General features: G+C 35.0%; 1 protein-coding gene across 2 annotated transcripts in view; it reads right to left on the reverse strand.

Moving 5' to 3' along the window:
• Positions 1-4,651: 4,651 nt before the first annotated feature.
• HAT1 (histone acetyltransferase 1) overlaps positions 4,652-13,683 on the reverse strand; it is a 41,487-nt gene continuing 32,455 nt past the window's right edge. For both annotated transcript variants that reach the window (XM_081577791.1, XM_081577792.1), the window contains exons 10-11: positions 12,328-12,444; positions 4,652-5,569 (exon numbers count right to left, since the gene is read on the reverse strand). In XM_081577791.1, coding sequence (XP_081433917.1) covers positions 5,402-5,569; positions 12,328-12,444 — 285 coding nt within the window. In that variant the 3' untranslated portion in view covers positions 4,652-5,401. The remainder of the gene's footprint in view (positions 5,570-12,327; positions 12,445-13,683) is intronic.

Consider the following 13,683-nt stretch of genomic DNA (forward strand, 5'->3'; position numbering starts at 1 on the left):
CACTCATTTTAAATTTCCTTATTCACTGATTGTTCCTACTTGATAGTATTGTTTTTATTTCATATATGCAATATCGTTCCCAAGTCTTATTTTGAAAACTTGAAAACATACAGGTTGAAAGAATCACAATGGTGAACACCTGTATATCCCTCCCACCTTGATTCAATAATTTAAGACTTTTGTCATATTTGCTTTATTTATCTACAAATATCGTGTGTGTGTGTGTATGCCATTTACACATACTTTTTTTCTGGACCATCTGAATGTCAGTTGCAGATGTCCTAAATAGTTTTGCATGTGACTTCTAGGAATAAAGACATTTGCCTACCTCATCACAATACCATGATCACAACTAATAAAATTAACAAAATCTCATATCATCTAATAGAGAGTCCATATTCAGATTTCTCTATTGTCTCAAATGTATGCAAAATCTACCAAATATAAAATGTCCGTGTCTTACCACTCAGCGATTCCATCACTATGTTGCATATATACCCCCACCACATATACAAAATGAAGTACACACAAGAATGTTCACTGCAACACTGCCTATGAGAGCAGAAGATAAGAAACGGCCTAAATGTCCATTAATATGGGATTGGGTTAAACAAACTGAAACCAAACTATGGAATAAATATCAAATAGCTGACTCTGACACCAAACTATGGAATAAGTATCAAACAGCTGTTTAGAATCAGCATGTTTAGAATTGAAGTATTCTGATATGTACTAATAAAGATAAGTTAAATTTAACTGGAAGAGATTCTAAGTACTGCATGTAGTATATCACTGGTTTGTACTGAAACAAAGTGATGGATGTTTGCAAACTGATGATTAACTCTGAGGGGCAAAAGAGAAACTGGGAAAAGTAACTACCTCTGGAGAAGTGACTTGGGTGATTGGGTGGGAGGGCAGTTTACTTATCAAATACTCTTACTTATTTTGAATTTCGTGTTCATGTCACGTAATTAAAGTCATTGCTTAATGTCAATGAATATTTAATCCCATATAGCAGTGGTTCTCAACCAAGGGTGATTTTGCCCCTCTGGGGTACATGTGGCAGCATCTGGAGACATGCTTGGTTGTTACAGCTGAAGGTGGGGATAGTACTACTGGCACGTAGGGGGTAGAAGCCACAGATGCTCTTAACCAGCCAGTACACAAGTCAGCGGGCTTCCCTGGTGGCTCAGCAGTAAAGAATTTGCCTGCAGTGCAGGAGATGCAGGTTCAATTACTGATAGGGAAGATTGCCCTAGACAAGGAAATAGCAACCCACTTCAGTATTCTTGCCTGGGAAAGCCCATGGACAGAGGATCCTGGAGGGCTACAGTCCATGGGGTCACAGCTTAAGAGACTGAACAACGGGAGTCAGCACAACAGTGATCTGGCCCAAAATGCCAACAGTCCTGAGGATGAGAAAGCCTGCTGTAGAGCAGTTCTTCTGGATGATAAGGTTTGAGAAGAGCTAAGCAAGACTAAAGAAGAGTCAAAAAGAAAGTCATGGGCCTATGCCTAAGTGTTCAAATCATTGTGCCTTTAAGATAATTCATATTTCTAGTTGTGTAGGATGGTTGGAGAGGTCCAAAATGCTCTTGTTTACACAGCTAATTCTAGACTGGTTCAGGATCAAGCATCTGTAACCTTAGTTGGTGTTAATAATTTTAACTGCTGTAAACAGTAGTATAGTCACTGTAAGAATGAGACTAAAGGTCATGATTTCTAGGACTTTAATCTCTACACACAGCACATGTACAAGAACGTGCATGCATTGCAGCATTGTTTGTAATGGAAAATACTGGAAACAACCTAAATAAGAGGGAACTGGTAGAGTCACTTATGGTATATATCTGTACAATGACTACCATGCCATAGCTCTAATGATTTGCAAGATACCATTAACTTTAGGGACTTCCTGGGTGGTCCAGTGGTTAGGACTTTGTGCTTCCACTCTAGAGGGCATGGGTTCAATCCCTGGTTGGGGAACTAAGATCTCCTAGGCTGCGCTGCACAGCCAAAAAAAAAAAAAACCAACCCCAAAACAGCAGTTGTTTCTGAAGGTTTGGGGCAAGGAACTTTTCACAGTATGCCCTTTTACATTTTTGTACTATGTGCATACTACTTTTTACATAGACAGCTCTCCCTAAGTCAAGGAGTAAATTCAATGTGCTGTGTAACTACTGCAATGCATAATACAAGGAGAATGAAATATGTATTTCAATAAAGATGTAAAGGCATATGGAAACATGAAAGTTGTAGATGTTGAATAACTGAAAATGTTGAGAGGAAATGAGAAACTTCAAGCCATGCTTCAAATGAGGCACCAATAATTGCAGTCATTATAAATAAACATCCTTTTTCCTGATACTTAAGGTTTCGAACAGAGGACAGTTGGGGTATTGGTCCTGTGACTAGGTCAAACATGCAAGTGAGGCATTTCCCAGATGGTGATAAAAGAAAGCCCCGCTTATGGAGAGCCTAGTGGGTTGGCATGCTTATGACTTGGTCAGCCTACTTGATAGAAGATGAAATGGAGGAGTGGAAGTCAGGTGTTACAGTCCTGGCTTTGCCACTAATTCAGTGTGACCTTAGACAAGTGAACTTCTGGATCTATTGTCTATCTATAAAAATGAGAGTGTAGCACCTAAAAGTCAAATTTGAAAAATCAAATCGATAATTCCTATTCTTAAGGGAAAAAATTTCACAAAAATATGGAAAAGTATTCAGCTTTCCCACTGAGCAAAAGGAATACAAATTTGAGATTTTATACCTGTGGAGACAACAACAAAATCAACATACCATACCACTGAAATTCTGTTAAAATCAGTACAAACATTAATATCTGTAATTTACAAAGCATTCGGGAAAATATGACATGTTTACATAACTGAACCATGGAGCTAGTCCTACCCTTTGACTCAGTAACTGTACCTCCCAGGAATTGGGATCCTTAATGGATACAAATATATATATACACACACACACGAAGATATTAATTCATTTGAATGTTGTAATAATAAAAGAAAAAATCTAGGCAAATGGTTAATATGGGAACCTCAACTTGAAATATTGTACATCTTTGAGAACCATTTTGAACACTAGAAATGTTAAAAAGAAAATGCTACTCTGTTCAATGTATACAGAGATAAGATACAAATAAACTTAAGAATGAATTTGAGGAATTCGATCATTTGACCTCTGAGGTCTGTGATTCTTTATTTCTTTGATACAGCATTGAAGACTTTGCTGTGAGGAAATTCTAGTGGACAAAATAATGGTGGATCAGATAAATCTTCAGAGTAGACAAGACTCTGGTACAGCAAGCTGAGGCCCCTGCAATTTGGAGACAGGGACATATAGTGGGTTTTTCTCTTCCTCTTATATATTAACTCAGGTATGAACTGAATTTTGTGTGATTTATTAAAAAAAATTATTTTAGATATATACTACGTCTATATCCACATCTGAGTAGAAAAGCTCAAGAGTGATGAGAAAAGATGTAAAAAGGATAAGCACAGATATTAGAACAGGGAGGAAGCCTGGAGACAAGTCTAGTACAACCTCATTTTACATCAGTGTTTTTCACTGATGTTTTGAAAGGAAACATGATATTACATGTAGAGAAAATGCAACTTGGAGAAGATACGGAAAAAAATAGTAGTGGAGGGGAGGAAGGGAAAAAGGTAAAGGGAGCAAATAAAATACTGTACATCTATGTGTATGTGGATGATAAAGGGGATGAAGGCTGCCATCACAGGGTAAGAAGTGACCACTAAGCCCAAAAGGTAGCTGCGTTGGGTTTCACACATGGTTCTATATATCTATCCTGGTATTTAACTATCCTGTTCTAAGTACAGATCTTACTATCAGACTTACTCTTCTAACTCAAAATGAAAGTACAGCCTTTCAAGTCTGAAAGATTAATGCTAATAAACTAGAACTTTAACCATAGAACATTATTTTTTTAAAAAAAAAACTACAGAAACTGGTATCACATTGGCTTTTTCTGGTTTCTACATAAAGAAGGATGTTGAAAAATAACTTATTTAGATTGTACTGATTTTTTTCTCCTCAGAGCTCATTTTTAGGCATCAATTGTTAATTTCCAAATTAAAAAATTTAAAATCTTATAATAAATTCAGATGGAAAACACATTTTTTCCATATAGCTTCAGAAGGACTTTGCATTGGTTCATTCTATCTGTACAACTTAGGTATGTGTATGTACTCTCAGAAATCAAGTTTTATCTATATAAACTTCTGAGATGAGACTGTCTGAAACATTCGCAAAACTCTTATTTTAAAGGTCTGGCTTTAGTGCCATTGGTATGCTGGTGGCCACAACTATTTTGTGTCCAGAGGGTACTACTCACTTTGCTTCTATGTTTGACAGAATTTACTGATAGAAAAAAGCTGATGAACGACAAGTTAGTGCTTGTCCAAGATGGGATTTTGCCTTGAGCATTGAACAAATCAGATTTTAAAAGTAAAGTTCAACTAAAAGAAAAAAAAAAGTAAAGTTCAACTTACATCCCATTTTTGATGTTATACAATACTTGGCTTACTGGCACACGTTAAAAAAAATCAAGGCTTTACTTTTAATGACTATCAAGCAACTTATTTAGTTCTACTTCAATAAAATAAGGACTATATTAAGCAATTTATCTTTATTTTTTTTTCCTTGTTAGACTTCAACATCTTGATAACCTTATATTAAATCACAACTTCATTTTACATATTTCAACAATAGTATGTAAACGACTTTTGTTAACTGATTTGTATCTTACTATTTATAAAATGTTTATGGCAACTTCTGAATTATCTTCAATTAATATTTGGTGCCAAACATTGAGGTTTCAGGCTGTATTTAGTTTCCCTTCTCTCTCTTACTCACCCTATTCCTAACAAGTGATTAATAGTTTATTTAAAACAATTCTACTTTAAGAACATTTTCTACTTAGAAAAATCACATAGCAAGACCAAGAGTACTAGGAAGGTCTTAAAGAAATGTGTTAAAAGCTTACAAGCAAAGTGTGGGAGGAATAATAAAAGCTTAAAACCTAAAGGTTTTTAACAAGATGGAAGAAGTTAATCTTAAGTATTCAAGAATTGTATCAGCACACATTAACATATCACAACTAAGCATTTATTATACTATTTAAGAAGGGAAGTAATTGCAATGGTATTTAAGAAGCTATATATTTTTAATGTAATATATGCTCATAAACTCTAAACAGTATTTTAAAATATACAATCTCTCCAAAAGAAAATATTCAACTAAAGATAGATAACTTTTAATGTAAGCAAAATGTTACAAGATTTTTTAAAATTAAAGTCATCATCTGATTTTCACAACACATGTACAGAAATTTGCAAACTTTCTGTACAGAGAAGTATAACCTCTACTCTTGAGCGAGGCGTTCAATGACACGTCGATAATCTTCCACGAGTTCCTGAAAGCTTTCTTCCAGTTGTTCATGTTGCATGCTTATTTCTATCTGGTTCATCTGGTTTGTCAGTTCTTCTGGTCTGAGACATTTTCTCATTTTAGCAAGATCTCTCTGTTTTTTCTAAGTAACAAACATGATTATTAGTTAGACTAAGAAAGCTGATATAAAAAATATGTCTCCAGTGTTAAAAATAATAGTAGTAGGAATATGCCCAAATCTATCCCATACATTTTTAAGGAAGCCTAAACATAATGTTAACATGAATTATAAACCCTCTAAAAAGAGGGTTCCAAAAGACATGGGATTTGTATCAATTAATGGTAAATATAGATATGTGAGTGACAGCGCCCTCTCCAAAGCATAATAAAGAACTGGCCAGTACATACACTCAAATATTTCTTTAATAAATAAGGTACTGTAACTGAAGAAAGACAACTGAGATTAAGTGCTATTATTTCATCGATTTAATCATTAATTACATTAATCTTAATTCCAAGATGGATTCTTCTACCACTATCATTTCTGAGTTCCCTTACCCAGCGATGTATTTATGGACCACATATTAATTTTACCATAAACTGTTGGGAGAGTTTCAGGAAGATAAGCCAAAAACTGTCACACTTTATAAAACAGTATTAACTAGCATTTATTGAGTCTCTACTGTCTAGACATACATTATCTTATTAAACCCTCTCCATTTCATTGAGAAGGAAACTACCATTTCTCAGGAAACTGAGATTTGAAGCATCCTAAGAAGCTGGTAAGAACTTTTAGACAAGTCACTATCAGAACTATGCTGTTAGTAATGCTGAGGATGGGACTGGAGGGGACCAAGTTAGCAGTTAGTTTAAGAATTCAAGAGATGATGAAAGCCTAGACCAAGTCTGCTTAGTAACAGCAGAAATGGAAGGTACAGAACAGATTTAGGGAAGAAAACACTGGATGATGTGGGGAAACAATGCAGAATGACTCCAAGATTCCTAGGTGGGTGGCAATATTGCATTATATAAAACACTGTAATATATGAAACTTTCATACATTTTAGACTTCCCTGGTAGCTCAGCTGGTAAAGAATCCACCTGAAATGCAGGAGACTCCATTTTGATTCCTGGGTCGGGAAGATCCGCTGGAGAAGGGATAGGCTACCCACTCCAGTATTCTTGGGCTTCCCTGGTGGCTCAGATGATAAAGAATCTGCCTGCATTGTGGGAAACCTGGGTTCGATCCTTGGGTTGGGAAAGTCCCCTAGAGAAGAAACAGCTACCCACTCCAGTATTCTGACCTGGAGAATTCCATGGACAGAGGAGCCTGGCAGGCTACAGTCCACGGTTGCAAAGAGTTGGACACAACTGAGCAACTTTCGCTTTCATACATTTTGGATAAACTGCTCTAGATTATATCAATCCTCTTTCATTTAAGCATTTAATAAAGAGCTAACTTTATATAGAGATCAGAAATCACATATATTAACTCATGTAATCCTAAAAACTATTTTGAGACAGGTACTATAACTTTCTTCAATTGATAAAGAAAAAAAAGGTGCAGGTATTAAATAACTTGTCATAGAGGCAGTAAGCTGAGAAGCCAGGATCCAACCCCTAATGATCTAATCAGAAGTCCGTATTCTGAATTCCTATATAACTGCCTACCAAATACAATTCAAACAAACAAACAAACAAACAAAAAACCCTGAAAACAGTATCTTAACTCCATCCTAAAAACTAATGTCTCGCAAAGGAAACCCTAACAGTTTTGGAATATAAGACATGCAGTGCTTCTCAAACTTAAATGTGCACAAAGACCAACTGGGTACCTTGTTAAAATTAAAATACAGGTTCTCATTCAGTAGGTCTAGGGTGGGGTGAGGTTCTGCGGTTCTAAAAAGCATTCCTGGATGATGTTAATGTTGCTGATTTAGTGTGTGTTTGTGTGTGTGGCTGCGCTGCTTGGGGGATTCTTAGTTTGCCAATCAGGGATTGAACACATGGCCCCTGCAGTGGAAGCACAATCTTAAATCACTGGACCACCAGAGAATTCCCAATGTTGCTGATCTTCTAATCACCCTGTGAATAGTAGTTCTAGAGAAGTGATGAAAATTCAGATTTATTACTCCCAAGGCCTGGAAGGACAGTATATTCCTTACTCTTCAATCATGTGGATAATAAATGCTTTGTTTCTGCTGTGAAAGTTACTTTTTTTTTTTTGCCAAGAGGCATAACTGCCTCTTGGCAGCACCCAAGTTAAGGAAATGGCTCAGGAACTAAAAGGTAATGCATCCAAAACTTATCATGGTATGTTATGAGAAAAAAAATTATTTTTCTAAACTGCTAACCAGTTATAACATTTATAAAATAATCTAACCCCATTGCTTGAATATGCCTCCAATCATATTAAATTCTCGTATACAACAGAACCATCATTTTAATTCTTAAATATTCTTAACTATCAATTCTGCTGCAAATAACCTACAGAATGAATCATGTGCCAGTGACATACTGTTTTAAATTATTAACTGGTTTTAAAACTCAACATTAAGAAAACTAAGATCATGGTATCTGATCCCATCGTGGCAAATAGAAGAGGAAAAAGTGGAAACAGTGACAGATTTTATTTTCTTGGGCTAAAATCACTGCAGACGGTGACTGCAGCCCTGAAAGTAAAAGATGCTTGCTCCTTGGAAGGAAAGCTATGACAAAACTAGACACCATACTAAAAAGCAGAGACATCACTTTGCTGACAAATACACGATGTGAGAGCTGGACCATAAAGAAGGCTGAGCTCTGAAGAACTGATGCTTTTGAACTGTGGTGCTAGAGAAGACTCTTGAGAGTCCCTTGGACTGCAAGATCAAACCAATCACTCCTAAAGGAAATCAACCCTGAATATTCATTGGAAAGACTGATGCCAAAGCTGAAGCTCCAATACTTTGGCCACCTGATGCGAAGAGCTGACTCAATGGGAAAGACCCTGATGCTGGGAAAGATTGAAGGCAAAAGGAGAGGGCAGCAGCAGAGGATGAGATGGTTAGACAGCATCACTGACTCAATGGACATGAATCTGAGCAAACTCCAGGAGATAGCGAACGACAGGGAACCCTGGTGTATGGCAGTCCATGGGGTCACAAAGAGTCAGACACAACTTAGTGACTAAACAAAAACAACAGATCTCTTAAGAATGTTTACTTCCCCAGTTTATCCCCCCCTTCATTGCCACCTTCAATTTCATTGTCAGTTTTTTCAAATGGATGTCAGAATTAATTTCTATTATAATTTTTATTGACATGACAGTACATCTCTGAATTAAATTTAAGAGCTCTAAGTACCTAGGAATAAAAAATCCATGTACTAGCTTTATGGAAAACTATGAAACTATTATAGAAGTTCCTCATGAGCATGCAAACTATGGTTCAGTTTTTAAAATAAGTTATTTGAGCTATTTGTTTTATTGATTTTAATATTCCTAAAACTGTGTATGTATACGACTTTGTATATGTATGAGATATTATAAATTCATCTTTTAAACTGTGTTTAAAAAAAAACTTAAAAAAAATAAACTGATTGGGGATCACCTCTATCCAGCAAGTGACTTACATTGGGAGTACAAATGAAATACTGAAAGACAAAACTCTCTAAGATTGGAATAGACCTCCTATAGGGTCAGAAGAAATTTCTCTCTCCAAAAACAAAAACTTAATGCCTTCATAGATTAAGGCTGTGGATAATTTTAATTAATGCAGAAAAATTAAAGATCATATTAGTGTCAGTTTGTTTATGTTAACATTTGGCTTTAACACATACAATGTGTTAAAAGGTCCAAAAAACAACTCTTTCTTCTAGCCTAGTTTTCAGAGATTCCAAGAAGGTTTACAAATATCTCAAAAATTCCACCACCTCTAAGAGCGCCTTAATTTCTATCTGCTCAACCAGTCTCTTTTTGTGAACTACAGAAATAAGGTTCTTTTGCAAGAATTTAAAAATAATAATGGTGTGGAGACATATAACAAGTCCTAAGACTTATCAAAAGGTTATCTTTAAAAACATGCACACTGTATTGTATTTCTTTCTCTTCAGTTCCTCACTATGGAAGTATTTCCATTTTAGAGAAGAGAAGCCTAATACCCAGATTTTAATAAACTGTCAACACACACAATTTGTAAAAGGTAAAACCAGACCTCAAAATTGAGTCTTCCGATTCCAAATCCAATGCTATTATAACAATGATTCTAAATTTTATACTTGCAAACCAATTATGAATTAAAATATGCCCATAAAACAATATAAAAATTTAAATGCTAAAACCAAGCAGCTGCACCAACTTTTCTTTTTTTTAGTCAAATTGTTCAAATTTATCTTTTCTTGAACACCTGAAAATTACTTCTGTACTAAAGAATTTCTTTTTGTGCTTTTAAAATGATTCTAGTTAATACAAATTATTTTTATCCCTTCTTGGCACTGATACAAATAAATTATCAGTACTTAAAAAACTTTTAAAGTAAGGTACAACTACTTCTAATATCTACCCCAAAAAATTTCTTAGTGGGACAGGGTGACTAAACTGATATAGAAATCTGAGCCCTTAGAAAAAGGCAGCACAGAATTGGTGGACTTTGCTATCAATAAACAATTCCAAAAAAAACAAAACAAAACAAAAAAAAATAAATAAACAATTCCATTCCTCCATAATAACTTATGACAATCTAAGTTACATTTTCTTATCATAATATGTGTTCAAGTAAAACATAAATTCTAGATTCCAAACTTTCCCCATTTGGCATATATTTTAAAGACTTAAAAAAATTTCAAAATCACACTCAGTATTAAGTAATTTTACTTTATTCTTAAATATAATTTTGCATTTGAAAATGCTGTGATAGCACAGCACAGTATATGAGTATCAGCTTGGAATGACAAATTGGAGAAAACCATCTGCATACATTCAACAAAGAAATTTTCTAACTCTTCCCATGCATATAGGGCATTCAACTATTTCTAGGCTTTTACCAAGTTTGTGGTAGGTTTTCTATCACATTGTGGCTATCAACCCAGATCAAGATTTCTTGGTTTTCTCAATTAAACAGAATACTGGATAACTAAACTAGTTAAAATTGGCATACTATAAATAGGGTTTGAGCAAGTATCTAAAAAGTTTAATATTTTGTATGAGTGCAAGGATGGTGATACCGATTTTGGCTGTTAAGAATTTAAATAGTTTAATAACGAGTTTTTGGTCATCTTTTAGATGACAAGTGAGGATACTTAATAATATTAAAAAAACCATTATTCTTCTTAAGAGTAGACAATACTTGCTTTTATGAGCTACAGATATTCCCATTATTTGGCATAACTTCATGACTGCTATTTATACTTAGAAATCATCTTTTATTTGCTGCATCTGCCTATATAAAATATCACAAGTATCTGAGATACATAATTTAATAAATTACTAAAACAGTTTTAATACTCTTAAATGTTATCATGTTAACATCTAATTATATTGTTCTATATGCCCAATTTCATCATAAAGAAATCTTCCAGCTAACAGGTTAATATTAAAGATCAAAATCTTTGGAAAGTACCATTTCTACCAATTTTCTGAAGTTTCTGAGTTGACAAACATAAAGATTGATAAAGAATAAAATGTCATTTCTAACAAATTTTGGGGAATAGTTGTTATAATTTATTACAACCTGTTATATGCAGATGGTAGTTCCTAAGTTAGAAAATCAATTAAACTGATTTTATTAATTGATTAAATTTAAGTATTCCATTAAATTGCTTAATGAAATGGCGCTATGAAGAAACAATATATGAACTCCAGTCATAAGGATTTATAGTTCAGGCAAATAATTATTTTTATATTAAGAATGTGCTATGTTTAGAATTATAATAACAAATTAAGAAATACGGTTGCACTGCAAACAAGATGTGATAAAGGAAAAAAGCTGAGATTCAACAAGGAGTAGTGCGACCCTATATACCATCAACATTCAAAAGACTGGCTCTATAAAGCAGAATCTATGATAAATAAAACTTGGATTAATTTAGAAAAATCATAAAAATCATAACTATGCACTTGATATATTAATTACTCATTATTAACTGACTTTCTCCTTAAACCTTAAGACAGATTCAAATTTGTCATTCATGTTCCCAACTATGGTGCTGTATAAGCCTCTAGGTATAGTATATACAAATGCAGCACCCAGTAATTAGTTGTTGAATAAATAAATGAATATCCTCTCCAATCAAGATTACTGCCCAACTACAAGAATCACAAATCTTCCTCCACACAGTTGGCATGGACAATATCTACCTTAATAATGGCCAAAAGATAAGGAGGCCAGACCTGATCTACGAGGGGAATATTTTTGAGTTAAAGGAAAATAAAGGAAATGAAAAAAAAGCAGGGGATAAAGGAGCAAGAATGACCACAAAACAGGTAAACGACAGTAAGCTGTGATTTCAGCTATGGTCAAGTACAGGGGTTACAAAAGGCAACCAAGGCCATATTTAGGAAGAAAGAAGCAAATGTAAGCAGGATATAGGGACAAATAAAAAAACAATGGAAAAAAACAAACAAGATAATTTGTTAGGGAAGATTCTGGGCATTCAGTTTTTTAAAAGATGCATACAAATGAAAAAAATAACCACGAGTAGACTATGCTTGGGATTAGTTTTTAAGTGAATGGAAACATTTATAGTTTACACTGGAAAATTATGACAGGGAGAATTCTTATAACTAACTGGAAGAATATTTTCACTTCTGTGAAAATTTAGCAGAATGATTTGGACTCTCCCACGCATTGGCATTTGCTAGATTTTCTTCTTCATTTTCAACAGTGACAAGAATATAATGTTTAAGACTCTTCAAAGTCCTACCTTATATGGGCTAATTAGTCTTCTTTTAATATCCAGTCTATAGCTTCTGTATTGTTCAGCATCACTCATGTCAGTTACCAGTAGTCGAAGAATTTCATAAACCCGTCTAGCATGTTGCTAATAAACCAAAGAAGAACATGAACATTTCAAATTACAAATAGTAACACTTTCCCAAAAGAACACATCATATATTGAATACCTGCCATAGGCCAGAAATTGTGCTTGGTGCCAGACAAAAAGCAATAAAAGATACAGACTGCCCTCAAGAAGGCAGGCAGTCTACTGTGTAACACAAATGAATGAGGTATGGTTAATTTCATGATAGAAATGTGCACAGGACATTATGGCAGCACAGCCTGAGAATGGGGGAACAATGTTAGAAGAGGATTCCTAGGGGAATAAAACCTGAGTGAATCTTAAAGTAAAGGGAGCATGCTGTTCTTAAAACAGGGGAGGGCACTATATGTGTGTGCATGTCTCACGTACACACGTGCAGAAGTAGCTTAACACTGCTGGGACACAAAATGAAAAAAAACCATGAGTAAATCAGCTACATGAAAATGGTAGCAAAAGAAGGGTAAGACCAATTAGAAAGCTCAGTTATCAAATCAGGCAAAAAATGATGACAGTATTAACTGAGAGAGCACAAACAGTAATACTAAGGGGACAAGGATTCTAGAAATAAAGAGGAGGAAGACTGACTGTGGAGGAGAGTATGGAATGACAGTGAGATTTTCACAGAGTAGGAGAGATTTAGGAGGCAGGAGAACATATAAATCTGAAGAAAATTCTAGCAAGGGTAAGGATTTAAGCAGTATCAATATACAGGGCAAGAGCTTAAGCCTTAAGACTGGTTAATGGTTAAGACAGTCCAAGGAAAACATACACAGTGAAGACAGGAGTGGTGGTGGGGAGGGGGGTAGAGGTCAGAACCCTGTAGTATAGTGCCAGTTAATGAGCAAAGAAAAACAGTCAAAAAAATATGAGAAAAATCAGGAAGTTGTGGTAACACTGAAGCCAAAGGAGTAGGCCTATAGTTTTCCTATTTCTGTCATTCCACGTATGTATTTATTGGGAGTGAGGAAGAGGTCAGGTATACATAGGTTGGGAAGATAATACTGAACTTTCTGGAAGAAACACCTGAACTGAGCCTGAAAAATGTACTACCTGGCCAGGCAAAGATGAAGAAACAGGAGAAGGGGGTATCAGGGCAAAGGGAATAGCTGATATACAGGTACATCAAAGGAGTAAAGTTGTAGCACAGTTGGGAAATGGCAAGAGGTTCAGTAGAGCCAAAGCATATGGGAAAGTGGGAGGAAGCTGAGGCGAGCAAGGCAGGCACGGGCCAGATGATGA

The sequence above is a fragment of the Giraffa tippelskirchi genome, chromosome 3 (genome assembly GCF_054371585.1).
Source record: "Giraffa tippelskirchi isolate mGirTip1 chromosome 3, T2T-mGirTip1v1.2.pri, whole genome shotgun sequence".
NCBI classification, from domain to species: domain Eukaryota; kingdom Metazoa; phylum Chordata; class Mammalia; order Artiodactyla; family Giraffidae; genus Giraffa; species Giraffa tippelskirchi.